General features: G+C 39.0%; 1 protein-coding gene across 4 annotated transcripts in view; it reads right to left on the reverse strand.

The window, feature by feature from the left end:
* KDM3A (lysine demethylase 3A) overlaps nt 1-19,688 on the reverse strand; it is a 50,419-nt gene that overhangs the window by 22,975 nt on the left and 7,756 nt on the right. For all 4 annotated transcript variants that reach the window (XM_045193785.2, XM_024558424.3, XM_045193786.2 and 1 more), the window contains exons 3-10: nt 18,116-18,271; nt 16,331-16,441; nt 13,730-13,832; nt 12,898-13,022; nt 12,359-12,431; nt 12,170-12,258; nt 5,613-5,776; nt 3,647-4,164 (exon numbers count right to left, since the gene is read on the reverse strand). In XM_045193785.2, the coding sequence (XP_045049720.2) occupies nt 3,647-4,164; nt 5,613-5,776; nt 12,170-12,258; nt 12,359-12,431; nt 12,898-13,022; nt 13,730-13,832; nt 16,331-16,441; nt 18,116-18,271 (1,339 nt within the window). The remainder of the gene's footprint in view (nt 1-3,646; nt 4,165-5,612; nt 5,777-12,169; nt 12,259-12,358; nt 12,432-12,897; nt 13,023-13,729; nt 13,833-16,330; nt 16,442-18,115; nt 18,272-19,688) is intronic.

Here is a 19,688-nt window from a genome sequence, read left to right on the forward strand (position 1 = left end):
TCTCTATTGAGGAGAGCAAAGTTGATCTTGTTCTGTCCTGGCTTAAAAGAGGAAATATCTAGAAATAAGTAAATTGAACTATCTAAATCTAGCTCTCTATTGAGGAGAGCAAAGTTGATCTTATCAATGATTCTCAATTCGAAGCAGAGCCCAGTAGAAAAGCAACACCAGCTTCTAAGGAGCCACATAGCCATCTCACAGGAAAAAGGCTGCTGCTCCACTCTAGCTTGCTTTAGCTCCCAGGCAGAGCAAGGGTGGGAGAGCCAGGAGCAGCTACCAGTGGAGTCTTTCCATACCCACAGCGATACAAATGGAAACAAAGCAGAGATCCTGCTAGGCTTCTGACCACACTCTCTGCAGGCCTCAGCCAAGAGTCCCAGTAGAGAGGACCCACGGGAATGTAACTAAGTTTTTCTCTTAAAATCACTTTAGATGGGACATAGTTGCACAGCATACCAACTGAGACAAAGCTGGACTCCAATTCATTTATGTACCTATAATGTGTTTACCAATGTAGAATTTTTGCTGTTTTTTCACATAATATTAAAATACTTTGCCTCAAAACCTAGCTGAATGTTAGGGCTGATGACTCAAAAAGAATAAGAAATAGAACAGGGATATGGTTATGAATATTCAGTTTCTTTTGGGAGTTACACAACTCCTGAGAACAGTATACTCTTATGCAATTAATTTTATGTAAATTAATAGCTATATCAAATTCCACCTGAAGAATAAAGCTGGATTAGACGTACCATTAGGCAAAAAAGTTTTTTCTATTTCTCCTATTCTGTATCAAAAAGACCCACAGTTCAATTCATCCATCTTGCCCTGCAGATTCAGAGGTCTTCAGTAAAAGCCAGAGTGTGGATATATTCATTTTTTTACATAGCCAAGTGTTTTTTAAAAGTTATCAAAACCCACACTAATTTTTCCACACAGCTGACAATTATCAAAGGTACTTTTAAATTGTAATACCTCCGGGCTTCCGGCCACGATGGAGGCATAGGTAGACACACTGTGCCTCCCTGCACAACCAAAAGCAGGACAACAACAATTTAAAAACAAAAAACAACCAGAGCTGACAGAAAATCGAACCGCATGTAAGTCCAACAACCAAGGAGATAAAGAAGAAACATTCATCCAGACCAGTAGGAGGGGAGGACATGGGCAGCTGGGGCAGAGAGGACTCATGGCAAGGCGGCTGGTGGACCCAGAGAGGTAGTAGATTGAGGACTGAGGAGCGAGGCGGGCAGTACAACAGCTAGCAGACCCCACAGACCCACACTTACGGATAAACCGGGAGGAACGGCGGGGGAGTGCAGCAGATCTCGCAACCCATGGCTCCAGCTCGGGGAAATAAAGCCTCAAACCTCTGAGTGAAATCACCAGTGGGGGTTGGGACGGGGGAAGGAGGGACTCCCGGCCTCACAGGAGAGGTCATTGGAGAGATCCACAGGGGCCTAGAGGGTGCACAAGCCCACCCACTCGGGAGTTAGCACCAGAGGGGCCCAGTTTGATTGTGGGTGGCGAAGGGAGTGCCGGGTCCAGCAGGGAGTGGAGCAGGCACCATTGCTCCCTCTCAGCCCCTCCCCCACATACAGCATCACAGCATAGCAACCAGCATTACCCCGCATTACCCTGGTGACACCTAAGGCTCCGCCCCTTTACCCAACAGGCGCCAAGACAAAAAAAAAAATGGTCCAAATGAAAGAACAGATCAAAGCTCCAGAAATAATACAGCTAAGCAACGAACAGATAGCCAACCTATCAGATGCACAGTTCAAAACACTGGTAATTAGGATGCTCACAGAATTGGTTGAATTTGGTTGCAAATTAGATGAAAAAATGAAGGCTATGCTAAGAGAAACAAAGGAAAATGTACAGGGAACCAATAGTGATGAGAAGGAAACTGAGACTCAAATCAACAGAAAGAAGAAACATCCACCCAGAAAAGAATGAAGAAACAAGAATTCAGAAAAATGAGGAGAGGCTTAGGAACCTCCAGGACATCTTTAAACGTTCCAACATTTGAATCATAGGGGTGCCAGAAGGAGAAGAGGAAGAACAAAAAATTGAAAACTTATTTGAACAAATAATGAAGAACTTCCCTAATCTGGCAAAGGAAACAGACTTCCAGGAAGTCCAGGAAGCTCAGAGTCCCAAAGAAGCTGGACCCAAGGAGGAACACACCAAGGCACATCATAATTACATTACCCAAGATTAAAGAGAAGGAGAGAATCTTAAAAGCAGCAAGAGAAAAGGACACAGTTATCTACAGAGGAGTTCCCATAAAACTGTCAGCTGATTTCTCCGAAGAGACCTTACAGGCAAGAAGGGGCTGGAAAGAAGTATTCCAAGTCATGAAAGGCAAGGACCTACATCCAAGATTGCTCTATCCAGCAAAGCTATCATTTAGAATGGAAGGGAAGATAAAGTGCTTCTCAGATAAGGTCAAGTTAAAGGAGTTCATCATCACCAAGCCATTATTATATGAAATGTTAAAGGGATTTATCTAAGAAAAAGAAGATCAAAAATAGGAACAGTAAAAATGACAGCAAACTCACAGTTATTAATGACCACACCTAAAACAAAAACAAAAGCAAACTAAGCAAACAACTAGAACAGGAATAGAACCACAGAAATGGAGATCACACGAAGGGTTATCAATAGGGGAGTGGGAGGGGGAGAGAAGGGGGAAAGGTACAGAGAATAAGTAGCATAAATGGTAGGTAGAAAATAGACAGGGGGAGGGTAAGAATAGTATGGGAAATGTAGAAGCCAAAGAACTTATCAGTATGACCCATGGACATGAACTATAGGGGGGGAATGTGGGAGGGAGGGGGTGGGCAGGGTGGAGTGGAATGAAGGGGGGAAATGGGACAACTATAATAGCATAATCAATAAATATATTTTAAAAAATAAAAAAAATAAAATAAAATAAAATAAAAATTGTAATAGCTCTGAACCCTTGACATACTGAAGCCATTTAGCTCTACTAATTCTAGTAAGAGAGCTTCTGATAACTACCATCATTAAATGCATCCTCAAACTTAATGTAAGTAAATGAAATACAGTGTACCATTTTTTCTATAATAAGACTATTCGGTTTTAAATTGTGGGTGCAGCAGGACAGACTGCACTTAAGCAGACAGACTGCAGGGTGTTTCAACCCTGTCCTTAAAATCTTTAACCAAATATTCATTTTCTAGAGGAGGTGATGCAATTCTCTATCTTCTAAAAAAAAATTCAGATCTGAACTACCTATGTGAGTATAACATACCAATCACCTCTTGCACTTCAACCTTGATGTTACAGGAAGATGTGTTAAGCTGAAGATAAAGTCATTATCAGATTACTTTAGACTTTTTTCCATTTAAGTCATAAGGTAAATGCATATAATGGAATCCTTCCAGCCTGTAAAATCTTGATCCTTAAAACACAGTTTATCTGTATTTCTATATACATGGAACCAGGTCCACCAAAATAACAACAGTAATCATTTCTGAGATTTTGGAATTCTACCTTCTTGTTTGAACTTTTCTGATTATATGAACTTTTTCTATGATCATTTTTATATTTTTTCCTTATAAGGTAAGATGAACTATCATCTTAGTTTCTACTATTAAACATATGTAGAAACACTCACCATTTTGGATTTTATTGTTGCTTCTTGTACAATAGCTTTCATTATCTACTTTTACTGAAGATTCCTTTAAATTCTGTGATTGGCAACCAAAGGTCGAAGGTTCTACCTTTTTTTCCACACAACTATTAGGGTTATCATCATTGATACCAGCTTTCCCTTCCAGCTTATTTGAAGGAAAATCAGATGTGGACGGTGCAAGTTCTAAGTGCTTCTGCAGTTCAGGAGTATTGGCAATTTCCAATTCTGCCACAGAAGAAGCTTTTGTAGGTAAGCACGCCTTCAGAAGGCCAGTTGATGGTTGTGGAACAGATTCCAATCCGGTTTCCTGATCAGCATTGGTCTTCAGCTGGGTACAGTTACCTTTTGGTTCACTCCGGGTTTCTAAATATCCAGTTCCAATCTGAGAGGACTCTGAAGAGAGCAACCCTACTTTGCAGACATCTGGCACTGTTCTCACTATTTGAGTCTTCATACTTAGGGAGGAAGAAAGTTCTTCTGGTAAACTCTGTTTATGACATCTAAAAAAAATAATGTGGAAAACTAGTACTTTAGGCCTCTTTTGTCTCTTCCCTAGAAAAACAATTGTTTGGTTCCGTAAGGCAACCAGAATGAAAGAGGAAAAAAAAAAACTATTTGTATTAAAGAATTAAGGATAGGTTCTTGTGAGCTAGAGTTAAAAGGAATCAGTCAATGGCTTTGCAAAAATACTTTAAACATTCAGAAAATTACAACCTTAAATCCTATCTGCATGTTCTCATGAATCCTGAACTACTTGAAGTTCATTCTACTTCTTACACCATAAAGAACTTTAGCTTTCCCTCAAACAGAGTATCATAAGGAACCAAAACCACCAGCAGCACAAACCTCTATCCTGCTATGAACATTTAATCAGCCCCAACACTGGAAAATTTCATTGTTTGATCAGTGATCAGGACCCAACGTAAATAGAAGAGCTGATTACTTCCTTGTTCACAGAACGAATTGGTAATCTCCCCTCTACCCCATTTTAATAGGGGTACCTTTAAAAACCTTTTTGTTTCTCTGAAATTCATCCTAAAGTTCTTTCCCCAACAAACACAAAGTCCTTTTTCCTGTTATATTTTTTTCCCTTGACTCTACCCAAAGGATTTCATCCTGAGAGGAATTTCATATTAGCACTCATATTAGACATCTTTGCATGGGTACCACTGAACTTCTTACTGTTCCCTCTTTCTACTCAGAAGACTGCTCCCCCTTCCATCTAACTGTTATATGGTCATCCTCCAAGTTCTATCCCATGGACCCCGCTTTCTTCCCAGTGAATTAATGTGCTCAAACACTCCTACTTTTCTGCAGTAGACTTCCAAACTATTTCTATACCAGTCTCTCTGGCCCATATCTTAAGTCTTTACCAACTGCATGTACTCCACCACCGTTCCTCAGAGAGTTCCTTCCCTTAAAACTCTTCTCTCTGTGAACCTATCACCACATCTCTCACCTAGACCCAGGGTCTGGGCTGATGATAACCATGCTTCCCTCGTCTCCACACTCCCAATGACCCCGGTTTTCCACACACAACCCATCTTATCCTTTTTCCTTGAAAGCACACACTTATTCTACAACTGTTTGTAGTACGTCAGTTGAGTGTTCTCACTATATCAAGTTAAGAAAGCTGCTCTTTCTTCATTTCTGTAACATTTTCATTTCTGTAACATTTTCTACATTCTTCTGCAGGCCTACTCACTTTGCACTTCCAAAAGCACCTGACCGATTTGGAAACTAATGAAAAACCTCCCTGGACAACCTGAAATATAGTGAATGGCAGGTCACTTCATCAAATTTTAGCTATACTAATTTCTCTGTCTATGAAGCAGTGAATGTGGAAAAGTCTTACCACCTGAGCAATGTAAGCTCATATAGGAAGAACTGCGGCTAAAATAGTTTCCTTCTCTTTACGATTATCTTTTCCAAAGAACAAATAACTCACCCTTGAGGAATTTTTGCTCCAAGGTTAGGTGGAGAATTGGCAGCTTGGGGAGTACTCTGCTGTCTTGGGTCCTTATCAGGTGGCGTTGCTGGAGTACAGCCGAGTAGTATATCCTTACAAACTGTTGTGCGAACAGACTGCGCAGGACACGTACTGGGAGAAGCCTAAAAGATACCAAATCAACACACAGTAAAAGGAAAAAGTCCCTATTTGGGGAAATAAAAAGTGCTAGCAAGATTCAAGTTTATTTGTTTGGTTTAGTACTAAACAAGCATAATACCTTCACCAAATAAAAAGGACAGGAGAACAAGTGGTAAATCACAAAATTAAGGACTTATATCTGAAGGCTGTTAATTAATCACTCTGGCTTTTCACAAAACGACTCTTCCTATAAAAAGTTACAGCAGATCTTTTTTCACAGACCTCTGAATCATTATGCCAGGAAAAAGCAGCCAGGTGGCAATTACTTTAATAATGCAATGCACAGAAGTGAGCTTTTAACAGTCTTCAAATGGTGGCAGCTTCACATGCATTCAGTTTAACATTACTTGAGTGCCCACCACGCACTTACTGTGTAGACTGGCAGGAGACCAGACCACATAGGACTCTTGTAGGCAGTGGTGCCTACTGGATACCAATATAAGCCTTTACAATGCAGTAAAGGTTGAGGACACGGTTCTTGTTCTTATGTGGCTCATCAAGTCACAAAGGTCATCCCATGCTGCAAAAAATACAAGTCAGGACTGTGGGACAAAGCTGGGACACCTGTCCCCTTCCCTTTTCATGTATCTTTCTCTCTACTAAGCTATATGGAATGGACCCACTTCTTCCTAGTTTATACCATCCACAAAAATAAACTTTCTACAAGGGAAGAGAAGGAAGAGATTAAACTCAACTCCAGACAACTAGTCTATGGCTAAACCACAAGCAATCCATTCACCATCTTCGTCGGCCTCCAGTCACATGCCATTCTCAATCCTCTCCCTTTCACACCACAGTGACCTTTGAATTTACCACACTGCCTACACTAACTTGAAAAATCTTTCAGATTTCTTCACCTTCTAGTTAACTTCTAAAATCTGATGTAGAATAACTTTCTGAAGTTTTTAATACCTCACAATTCTGAATATATTCATATGTCTACCCACAAATCTTTTTTTTAGACATTTACTCTAGAGACCTTGAAAAGACAATATATGCTAAATAAAAATATATTTTAAAAATTTACTTAATCACTATCAAAGTTTTGGCATAGCTTCTAACAATTTTAAAGTACCAAATTATCTGATTATATATTATACTATTTTAGTCAATTTTGGTTAAATATTAGTTTAGTGTTCTCTTGAAGGATTTTGGTGGGGAGGCTTTGGTTATTGTATGAATATCCTTGGGATAAGTCAACTTTACCTCTTTGGGCCTCAGTTTCCTAATCCCTAAAATGAGGATATTAGATAAATTTATTCCTAAATCCTACTTAACTCCATTTTATAATTCTCCTATTAAAGATTAACCTCCCCAAAGTTTAACTGCCAAGTCATTTCAAAATGCTTATTCAAGGCTCACTTTTACTAAGTATCTTCCCTCATCTCATCTTCCTTTCTCTGAATTATGTTTAGAGTTTATGCACTAATACAATACCTTTTCTTAAATTACTCTCCTGAGAATAATACCAGGTCTGTCCAGAAAATGCCCAGCCATTATTAACATAACGAGAACCATTTGTGTGACATCGACATAACCTGGCAGCCAAGGAGAGTGGACTGGAATGAGCGTGCATGAACAATGATGACTTCACTGTACTAGTCAGTGTGGGGCAGTAGACACTGCTGAGTGAACATGTGTACTGTGTGGCTGTAGCATTCAAAATAACTGAGCGAGTAGAGCAATGGATCTGCATCAGATTTTGCATTAATCTTAAAACTTTTCAGGTGATTCAGAAGGTCACAGCTATGGGCAACTGGTGAATGGCAGCTTCATCACAACACGCCCACTAAGGCATTATGTCTTGTGCAGAGTGTTTTGGCAAAATCTCAAATCATCCAGGTGACTCAGCCCCCCCTACAGCCCAGATTTGGTGCCCTGTGATTTCTGACTTTTCCCAAAACTAAAATCACTTTTGAAAGAGAAGAGATTTCAGACCATTGATGAGATTTAGGGCAGCTGATGGCAAATGGAAGAACTTGCATTCCATTTGCCGCGAAGTGCCTACTTTGAAGGGGACTGAGGTGTCATTGCCCTGTGTACAATGTTTCTCGTATCTTCTTCAATAAATATCCCTTATATTTCATAGCACACGGCTGGATACTTTCTGGACAGACCTCGCTGTATATCAAGAAATTTAGATTACAACCTAGACATAAATTTTTATTTTGTATAACATCCATTGAACTGTTCAAGTCAAAAAACCCTCCATCTCATTTTCCATATCCAATCAATGAAGCAGTAAAAACTGCCTATACTATATTTCTAAATTATCTGTAGAATCTATCTATCCCTTTCCATGCCACACTACCACCACCTTTCCCCTAGACTACATGTCTCCTAACTAGCCTGACTTCCATTTTTGCCTGAACCTTCTGCCCAAAGTTAATTCTACTAGAGAGCAATCTTTATAAAATATGAACCAATCAGATTAAATCACTCCATAGCCTATAAAACTATGTGGTGTGGTCTCCTCCACCCCCTCCACTCACTTCATTCCACTGGTCCACACTGCTCCAACTATACCACCTTATTTTCTGGTTTTCAAATGTAAGTTCTTTCTTGCCTGTATTTTTGTACCTGCTATTCCACCTGTCTGGATAGCTTTCATGTGGCTGGCTGGTTCTATCCCTTCACCCACACATCTCCTCAATTGTCACCTCCTCAGAATCTCTGACAACTCTTTCCAAAGCAGTACCTCACTAGCCACCCCTTTATCTTTATCATATTACCATGTTTGTGTCTTTTATTGCATTATTGCACTGTGAAAGTACCTTTATTTAAATTACTTTTTAAATGTTAGTCTCCTTGCAACATAATGTACACTTCTAAGGGCAAAGACCCTGCTTGTATCCACTGTTATACCTCATAAAGCCAGCCACATAGAGTAGATGTCCAACAAGTAAGACTGGTGGAATGTGTGAATGAATGAATACTGTTAGTACTTAGTATTTCAAAATAGCTATAAAAAATTGTTATGAGTTACCTCAAGAGCCAGGCAATAACACTTACCAATGTTTGGCACATATTAAATATTCAATAAATATTTGTTGGAAAGAGGGATAGAAGGATAGAGGAAGGAAGGAGGAATCTGCTCTTTTTTACGATGGTTGCTCACCATACTAAGAAAAAGATCTGGAGAGAAGTGGCAACAACACAGTGGTAAAGAGTAATGGGTTTTGGTATCAGACCTTGGTTTGAATCCAGGCTCTGACACTTCCTGGTACATTATTTAACCTCTCTACGATTCAGTCTCCTCAATCACAAAATGAGAACAATGAAGCCTACTTTCTACGGCTGTGCTTTACCACAGTGCCTGGCACATAGATTAGCTGTCTCAAAGCAGAAAAGCATCATAAAATTTTTCTCAGTTCAGTCACCATGGGTCATATCCAGCATAACTTAGGATGCTTTTCCTTAGAAACTGAAGTATATCACCCTACAACTTTCCTAACGGTGAGCTCAACAGGATAGGGCTTCAATTCCAAACCCCATCCTCACATACACACTGCTGCACTGGCCTCTGACTTGACAAGGGTCAAAGTTTCTTCTTACCTGAAGAGTTTTCCCTGAAGGTCTTCTATACCAGTCATGGCAATAGTTCCTCCCTGCCAGCAGACGGAGATAATATAATTGAGTGTTTGATGATATTCTAGAAAGAACACTGCTGGCTCACACTCCTTAGCAAACTCTCCTAATTAACCAAGCAACGTTCTAACTCTGAGGAACAGTCTGCTAGGCAGAGAAGACCTTCAAGGAGCCAGATGTTACTGGCAAGCAAGTTTATCTTATCCAGAAATGTTCATCAGAGCAATCAAGAGTCTCCTCTACCTACTTCTGAACTCCTGTCATTCAAGACCACCCAAAAGTAAACACTTTGCCGGTGCACACATCTGGGAAGTGCAAACACTGTGAGATGTGTGCCAAGTGTATTACTGTACTCATCTTTCACTCACAAACTTAAATAAACTCTCTTTCCCCACTTGTTCCACTACTTCTCTAGCTGTCTTGAAATCTAAGCCAGGCCAGTGTTTCCAAAAGTCGCCTGATTACAAGAATCACTCAGGATAAAAAAGAATATTTACTGATATTCACAATATCCTGTAAAGGAATCAATCAGGAGGCTAAAAGAGTACGATTTTTAGTTTAAAAAAAGTGGGGAGGGTTCCATGAATATACAGTTTAAAAAAAAGAAAGAAGAAGACAACAGGTATCCCAAAATACAAATAGTGACAGTCTCTGAGAAGTATGATTACAAGTGATGTTTCTTTACTATGCTTTTCTGGGTTAACAAAAAAAATTAAATAACTTTTTAAATGTGATAATCTTTATTTTGACAAATAAGTTCAGTAGAAAAGAGAATAGGTAGTACAGGGCTTAAGAGCTGAGACAAATTTTTTAAATCATCAAATTTAGTTTCTTATTTTCAATGCAGAAGTTAAGGCTCAAAATTGGTTTAAAAAAAAAAAGTTTCTGTGGTGCCCAACAATTCGTTCAGTAGCACACAAACCTATTGAGCTGAACACTATGTTGAGAGAGAACAAAAAAACATGTTCCCTGTCCATAAGAATGTGAATCAGGTACAGAGGATCTCTTATTAGGTATATATTTCCACATTGCACAAGTACCTCCTTGAAGGTTATAAAGTGACTTGCTCAATTATGGGTCCTACCACTGATAAACTTGACACTTTGAAGAACTAGTACCTTCCCCAACAGCAGGTCCCCACTGACCCTAGTCCTCCCTCTATGCCAGATTGATTCCTCCATGATCCATCAGGATGCCATTTCCTATTTCTTGGCCACTTCCCCCCACAACATCATGAGGCTCTCCTTTTCATCGAGCAAACATTTATACTGATGCGTTCTCCCTGATGGGCAATATCCAATCAACTTCTTCAAACTGACCTGTATTACCTCTACCCAAGATCACTAAAATTGTATCCAATGTCGAAATGTGACAGATTATTATTCTACTCTGTCTCTTTCAGCTTCTAATACTGTGGATTACTTAACAATATCCTCTGTGAGCTTAACTCTAAGATGTAATAATCATTTGCTTTACATCCTTACAATAGTTCCCCTTTACGCACTGTTTTACTTTCCATGGTTTCAGTTACCAATGGTCGACCACAGTCCAAAAATATTAAATGGAAAATTCCAGACATAATTAATAAATTTGAAACTGTACACTGTTCTGAGAAGTATAATAAAATCTCGCTCCATCCCACCCAGGACGTGAGGCATCCTTTTGTCCAGTGTATCCATGCTGCACATGCTATCCAAATGCTAGTCCCTTAGGAGTGGGATTGATTGGTTATCAGATTTACTGTCATTATATTGCAGTATTTGTGTTCAAGTAACCCTATTTTACTTAATAATGTCCCCAAAGCACAGGAGAAGTGATGCTAGCAATTCAGGTATGCTACAGAGAAGCCAAAAACTTTATTATGTCTGTACAGGAAAAAACATAGTATATGTATAGTTTGATACATTCCATGGTTTCAGGAATCCATTGAGGGTCTTGGAATGTAACCCCCCAAGAATAAGGGGAGGACTCCTGTACATTACTTCACCCTCATAAACTTGAAGGCAAAAATGAAAGGTAGCAATACTAATTTCCATAATTACCTCTTCATTCTTTTCTGAACAACCTGATCAGGTGTACACACTTGGAAGGAAGATAATGGTATTAGATACCTTGATTGTAAGAGTTCCTGTTGCCTGTATAAAGGCTTAAGATTCAGGAATACCAGATGCCAGATTCTTAAGTGCTTGTATAACAGAGGAATATGTTATATTCCTATTTCTGTCCTATTTCAGAACAGAATTAAATTCAATACTTGAACTCACAGTGGCATTTATAGAAGCCTATACTTTTCTGGGCAGAAATTAGTAATGACAAACCAACTATTTCCCTCAAAAAATGAGTTATTTGCCTACCCAATCAAAAATGACCAATCAAACCCTGTTATTATTGAGGAGGTGGTAGTCCTATTTCAACACCAAATCTACTCTAAGATTCTGGTTCTCTTCTCATTAGAGGCGTTCTTCAAATTGACACACAAAACTCAATTTACATTAAAAAACAGCTCCATATCGTGAAATTGTCCAATCTATGGAGAATTTCCGAAAACATCAAAACACATTTTTACATAAAAATAGTGAACCAGCAACTTATATTATCTCCATCTGCTTGAGTGTAGAAATTATAGCCAAGATCTGGAACTAGGGAATAGCAGGTAAGATAGCACAGAGGACCAGAGAAGACAGCTTTGTAATCACTAAAACAAACTGACCATGCACTGTTACAGTTAATAAAAGCTTTGGGCAAGTGACAAAATAAATCTAGGTTACCTCAGAGCAAGATTTTGCTTGTTTGGAAACCAGGCTTCCATTATTCTCAGAAGACTTCCGTTTTACAGCTCCAGTTCTTGTAGAATTACCTAAAATATTTAAAAATAGTTAAGTTGGCTTCCTTGTTCCCTTAAATGAGAAGAGGTAAAGACAGGAAGGAAAAGACTTTAATCAAGCAGTATATCTTACCACATGTCGCAAAGTTATCATGTACAACTTCAACATGAATCAGTGATGGATCAACAATTTTCAGTGCTGGAATCTTAAAAACAAACAAATAAAAGATACTGAAAAAATTTTAAATGCTCTGGAACATATAAGAAATTAGCTCTATTAACATAACAATATGGGCTTCTTACAAATAACTTCTTTTTTTATTTTAAAGATTTTACTTATTTTATTTTTATACAGAGGGGAAAGGAGGGAGGGAGAGAAACACCAATGTGTGGTTGCCTCTCACACGCCCCCTACTGGGGACCTGGCCCGCAACCCAGGCATGTGCCCTGACTGGGAATCAACTGGTGACCCTTTAGTTCACAGGCTGGTGCTCAATCCACTGAGCCACACCAGCCAGGGTACAAATAATTTCTTTTAAAACAACTGTGATATTTCCCTTTCCAATGTAATATTTTAACATAATAATGGTGTTTACCTCCTAGAAAGCATCATAATTTCTTTTTATAATTATCTTCCCCTGTCATATTACATGCAATTATCATCATCTTTACCTCCTCACAGTTGACTTGAAGAGTTTTTGATGTTGGGTTTCCACTTACAACGGTTGCAGAAAACCACTGAGTTGATGGGTCCAAGCTATAAATCTTTACTTCAGAGCCAACTAAGTTTTTGTCACCTTAAAAGAAAAAAAATCCTTAGAGCAATCTGGATTATCTCTCAACAGGACCATCATCCAGGATAATCTTTTCCTAAGTCTTTTAAAAATGTAGTAGACAATGTAAACATTAACAGATTATTTCTATAAACAAAAGAAGACATTTCTGCAATGCTAAACTTTTTATTTAAAACTCCATTCTTCTACTGATTTACCTTACAGTGGCTATATAAATATTCTAGCATTAGTATCAGATCAAATAGCATCAGAAAAGTCACCGAGACATAACTCACTATCTGCAGAAGAGTTTTAGAAGATTCAAATTCAGGAACCCCAGTAAAACTGCTAACTATGATAAAAAGACTTTGCGAAACTGACCAAGAAACTCAGTAATAGTAAATGGGAAGCTCAGGATTACCAAATTAATGTTTTATCAATTTTGTAAGACTGAAATTCCAAATACATCAAATTCCATGTCCAATATAGCTGAAATTTTAAATTATCTACTTTACTTTTACAGTTTTCACATAATCCCTGAACTGTCCAAATTTCAGAAGCTTTACATATTTATACAATATATAAAGTCCTTCAACCATCTAGTTGCATTGGAGAAAGCAGCAAAGGAATTTCTAAAATATTAGAAATTTCAATGATGGAACAAGAGAGAAAGTCTAAAACATAGCTTCTTAGAAGCTAATCACTGGTCAACTCATGAACTATCCACACACCTTGTAAAAGATGGCTTTCATCCAAATGTTTCACAATCAAAGCTTGGAATTCTTTACTGACATCATGATTATCCATAAGGGAAAGTCGAAGATTGTTTACATCCTGAGAAATGGAAGAACATTACATTTTAAGGTAACAAATAAAAAGAGTTATTGAAATTCCAGTGTCTATTTCAATCAATTTAATCAGCAAGGTTAAAGTAGTGTCAATTAGCCATTTGATGGCACCAATGAACCAGAGACACCATAGAAGGAAACCATCAAATGATCAGAGGTATAAAGCAGACTGAAGAAGTCACTCCAAGGTAAGAGCATGACAAATACTAAGAGTGGCTCAAAGCACAATTTTAAATATGCCATAAACTGGCTACGAGAAACATAATAAGCAAACAAAAGGGCAGGTGAATCCGTGTCCAAAACACTTTATTCCAAACACTAGAATTAGGGAATTCAAAGATCTAAATCCAAGAGGCAAAAGACATAGAAAGACACAGAGACCCATACTGTCAACCCATTGAAACTGCTGTTTTTAACATGCCATTGCACACAGATTCATTTAACCTAACTAGGATTCCAAATGCATTCTTCTTTACAAATGGTAAAGGGGTCTAGGGTGGTGGTCACAAAATCTGAATGAACAGCCTAAATCTTCAGCGAGCCAGTTTTGAAATACCCACTTTTGTGCAGCAACTTCATTTTGGGCACTATTCCATAGTCTTCTGGCTTTGTGCATACACTCAGTCATGGTAAATGTATACAGAAGCTGTCTATAGGAATAACCTGCCAACCCAAACTGTATAGCACAGAGGCTTTCCAATATCAGGCCCTCATGCTTTTCTGCCACTATGAAATGCACACTAGTGGCCAAATTAATTTATCCATTTCTCCCATTAGAAAGGATAACTAGTCTTTCAGAGGCCACTCTGAGAAAATGCAAGTAATGTTAGACTTAACCTAGGGTCTTCATAAGAACCCAACATTAATGACCAGAATAGGCAATGTGTGAGATTTTCCCCCTCATCCTACCACAATTTCAAACAATCTTAATGTGCTCCTACTACGATTAGATAAAATAGCACATTAATGGGGAAAGCCACAAATGGCTCTTAAATAAGGTAAACTAATTCTACTCTGCCTAGGAGAGTTTTCCTTAGGCATTTTCTTTATCTGTCAGATGCTTTATCTGACATATGAAGGTAACTTGCACCTGAAATTAAGTAAAAGCATCTTACTCTGTTCCATTATAAACTAAATTTCAGGGTATGAACCTTCTTTTCACTCACTTCCAGGATATGGAAGTAAAACTGAGACTTGAGTAGAGAAAAAATGCCAGTGCTCTGGCTTTTCCAATACAGGGCCAGCAAAGGCAATGCCCACTGGCCCTAAACTGCCTTTAAGCAAACAGGTTTAATTGTTCTATGGGTCACAGAATTGAAGCAGGTAAAGGGGATTACAAAGCTTTATAAAAACACCTAAAAGATGAATGTTATTTTAATACCAATATTATTCCCAAGGTGACCTATGGTGATAAATTATTCTGTGTGTTTTTCCCCTCCCCTCCCAACATTTTCATAACAAAGGAAATCACATACGGGCAAGACCCAGAAGCCTAAATGTGAAGAAAAAGGTGTGAGTTTTACAAACTGATTAGAAAGAACACACACACGTTCTCATCATTCATGGTAGTTATTTTCTATTAAGTCACCACAAACACTGAACTAGTGCATACCAAACCACTGCCCCTAATGGAAAGATAGGGATAGGTTCCTTTAAGCCTCTGATCACAATATTTTCATCAACCAATCAATACATAACCTTGCTTTATGTGTGCTTCTGTTGAAAAACACATTTTTTAGTACATACTACATTAACCTTGAACTCAAAACCAACAGCTTACTTAACACATGCTTTTTTCTCCCTAAGACAAATCACAGCCTTCTTGCACTTAGGAACACTAGACAACACTTCAGCACTACTTTTGAGGGCCATTTAAACAGTGAAGTCATCAACACACAGCACCAAAATTCAATATTAAGCAGGTCTTGAAATAGACTTTTTTTAAAACATGAAAGAGAAAACAAGAAGGCAGAACGTCACCTTTTTTGACATCAGCTGGGAACATGTGTCAAACAACTCAACTTTTTTGCTACTCTCTAAATGTCTGTGAATGACTGTGAAAGCACCCAAGTATTGATTTGGGGGTTACAGATATATTTTAGCAAGTAGGCAAATTCACAAATATAGAATCCATAACTAATGAGGACTGACACGTATGTGTATAATGTATACATGTAGAGATACATGTATACATAGATATGAACAACAATCTTTTAAAAATTACTTTTGTATCACCTAGGTGTCCCCCCCCCACATACACCCCATGAACTGAAGCACCTTTGTCCTTCCAGCTTCATACGGATGGCACCAACCCAATGACTAACACTGAGGGATGATATCTAACAACTAACTGCTGACAGGATGGGTTCTTTTCTCTGTTAGGTATCTGAATTAAAGCAATCAACATCAATATTTTAGTTCTCATGTTAAAGGAGGGCTTTTTAAATTATATTTTTGGGGTTTAATATTGTTTCTGTGTTATACCTGTATAGGCTTCAAAAGGTCTTTAGAAAGAAATACTCTCTGTTGATCTCCTAGAAAGCGAATAGAAATTATGGATCCCAAACCAGCTTTCTCCATCAGAGATTTGTATACCTAAAACAAAACAAAACAAAGTATTTTGGCATCATAACTGTTCTCAGCCTAATTCTGAAAATGGGAACTGGTAATATTCCACACACACAAGAAGAGATAAAGCCATTAAGCTTTTTATTCACTATGAGTACCTCATTAACAACTATTTATGCAACCACAATAAGATCACACAATTTTTATCCAATCAAAAATTTAAACCAGATACACATTTGAGAGTCATTAACATATAGGTCTTGGCCCACAGATACATGGCTTCCCCAAAATCTATGCAAAGAATTATGTGTATGTGTATTTTCCTAGAAAGACAGGGCCATATTTTCAGCAAATTCTTAGTAGTAGTTGGGAGAAAAAAATACAAAGAGCAAAATACAACTTTAACCAAAATCCTACATCTCTCAAAAACCTCCAGCTCTTCTGACTGGTGGGCAAAACCTTAAATTTGCTAGCATAGCACACAAGGCCCTTGACAATCTAGTCAGCCTTTCAATCATCCTCCCAGCCTTTCCAAATATCCAGATCTGGCTCTTCTGCCTTTAAACCCCTACTCGTGATGCATAAAGCCTCAACTGTCTTCCCCAGACATAGTAATGACTCTTCTCCTCTAACTGTACCAGACTTAACAATGTGGATAAGGCACAATCATGCACTAGCCAGTGTGGCTCAGTTGGTTGGTGCATCACAGGTTCAATCCCTCGTCAAGGCATAGTGCTGGTTCGATCCCTGGTTGGGGCATGTACAAAAAGGCCCAATCCGTGTTTCCCTCTTACAACAATGTTCTTTCTCCAGGCTCTGCCCCTCAAAAGCAATGGAAAAAAAAAAAAAAAAAGCCCTCAGGTGAGGGTTAAAAAAAAAAGGAAAGAAAGGAACCACACAATCATATCCTGACTGTCAGAGCCTTATGAGCCAGAGGAAAACTTAAGAAATCATGATACCAAGACTGGAAACCCTTCCAGGGGCCAGGCAACAGCTATTATTCAGCTATTATTGTGATAAAGAACTTCCACAAGACTCCAGTGTTGCAGGAGTCTTACAGTTTTTTTCAAGAGAAATTGGAAATCTAGATTTTCAGATGTACTCTACACATTCTTAAACATAGACAATTAACTTGAATTTTCTTAAAACACTATGAGGGTCAAACCAAACAGATCTGTATGTCTGCATATGTCTGTTTCCGACCTCTGACTGGGACATTCCCCACATTACCTCCACCCCCCAGTTTTCAAGTGAAGAAAGTGAGGCCCCCAAAACTTAGAGGCCCAGAGCTCCTAGTAGGGCTGACAGGAAATCAAGGGTGCTCTTCTAACTCATCTACATTGTCATATATCTATATTATTATTTCCCAGAGGACCAAATATAGGCATTACATGTATACCTATATGTAACTGTGTATATTTTATAGATGTATATACGCATATATGTAATATATGTATTAGTGTATATTATGTAGTTTATGTATTAGTATACATATATTACATATATACACGACATTTTGCCGTGTACAATGTGCATCCTTAGTACTACCCATGTATAATACGTACCCTTATTTTTCCCTCAAAAGTTTGAGCAAAAAAGTGTGCATTATACAAAGCAAAATACAGTATTTTTCTTATTTCACTCATAATGGATGAAATACCCTCTTCTCACTGACTTTAACAAACCCTAGTTTGTACTCACTATCGCAGGCCACTGTACAATTCGTTCAGAAATTTCAGGACACTTTCGTTCAGCCAAAACTAGGTTATATTCTACTAAAAATGCTCTCCTTAGAGGGCCGTAGACTTCTATCCATCTTCTCTTTCTCCAAGATTCCCCATCAAACTCCACACACACCTAGACAAGTAGAATAGAAAAGAAACAGATTTGATTAACAAAAATAAACAGAAAAAAATGTCCAAGTTGAATTTATACCATTATTATTCTACTCAAAAAGCTGTATGCACTATTCCCCTTTTATACTGTCTTACTTACTTTCACACAATAAACTAACCAGACAAGGATCAAGCTTTGGCTCCTAAACCACTCTGGGAAGCATAAGTCAAGGACTTTGAGGACTAGTCTCTGCCCCCAAAGTTACCTCTCAGAAGCCCACAAAGCACAGAACCTCCTTTATAAGATTTTTACGTATGTTAATTAGACATCAGAGCTTAGAGAATTGAAAGACAGAATGTAAAAGATTCATTGCTTGGCACTGTAAATCTGTGTTGACATTGTCTGTGGGCTTAAGATGACTCCTATGACCACAACCCACCACTTGTTTCTGAATTCCTCTGGGATCAGTTGGACTTAGCCAAACGCCTAATAGATGGCACTTCCTTAGAAATCCCTTTTAACTGAATACACTGGGCAATTTACATCAGATTCTACGACTACTTTGCTAAAGAGACAAATAATTGATAACTGATAAATGACTCCTTGACCCCAGGCCTCCAGAACTACTTCTAGCTTTTTATATGAAAGTTAAACTACCTTTACAATACCACTTTCCAAATAATTGTGAAGTTTTCTGCTTCTGACCTGCAAAATACATTTTTAACACTAAAGCTAAAACCCTTATAATCTGTATAAGTATTTTAAGACTTGGAAGGAAGCCCCTGCCCTTCCCAAAGCCAAAGTCAAGGCAAAGGCTTTGAAGACAAAAAGAAAAAGCAGTGTTAAAAGGCATCCACACAGAGAACCAAGATGGTGGCGTAGGTAGACACACTGCGCCTCCTCGCACAACCAGAACTGACAGAAAATCCAACGGCAAGGGGGTCTGACACCAAGGAGATACAAAATAAACATTCATCCAGACCGGTAGGAGGGGCGGAGACGGGCACCGGGCACCGGGGTGGAGAGGACTTGCGTGGCTATGGCGGGACTGAGACTGGCGGAGTGTGGGACGAACGGGGCAGGCAGTCCTACCACTAGCAGACCCTGCAACCCTACATTGGCGCAGATAAACCGAGAGGACTGGACTCAGAGTGGCAGAGAGCGGGGCAGGCAGAGCAGTGGGTAGCACCCCGGGGCCCCACATTCGCACACAGATAAACCAGGACGAACGGCGGGGAGCGAAGCAGACTGCGCAACCCAGGGCTCCAGCTCCGGGAAATAAAGCCTCAAACCTCTGATTGAAAGCGCCCGTGGGGGTTGGGGCAGCAGCAGGAGAGACTCCCAGCCTCACAGGAGAGGTCGTTGGAGAGACCCACAGGGGCCTAGAGTGTGCACAAGCCCACCCACTGGGGAACCAGCACCAGAGGGGCCCAGTTTG

The sequence above is a fragment of the Desmodus rotundus genome, chromosome 5 (assembly GCF_022682495.2).
Source record: "Desmodus rotundus isolate HL8 chromosome 5, HLdesRot8A.1, whole genome shotgun sequence".
Lineage (NCBI taxonomy): Eukaryota > Metazoa > Chordata > Mammalia > Chiroptera > Phyllostomidae > Desmodus > Desmodus rotundus.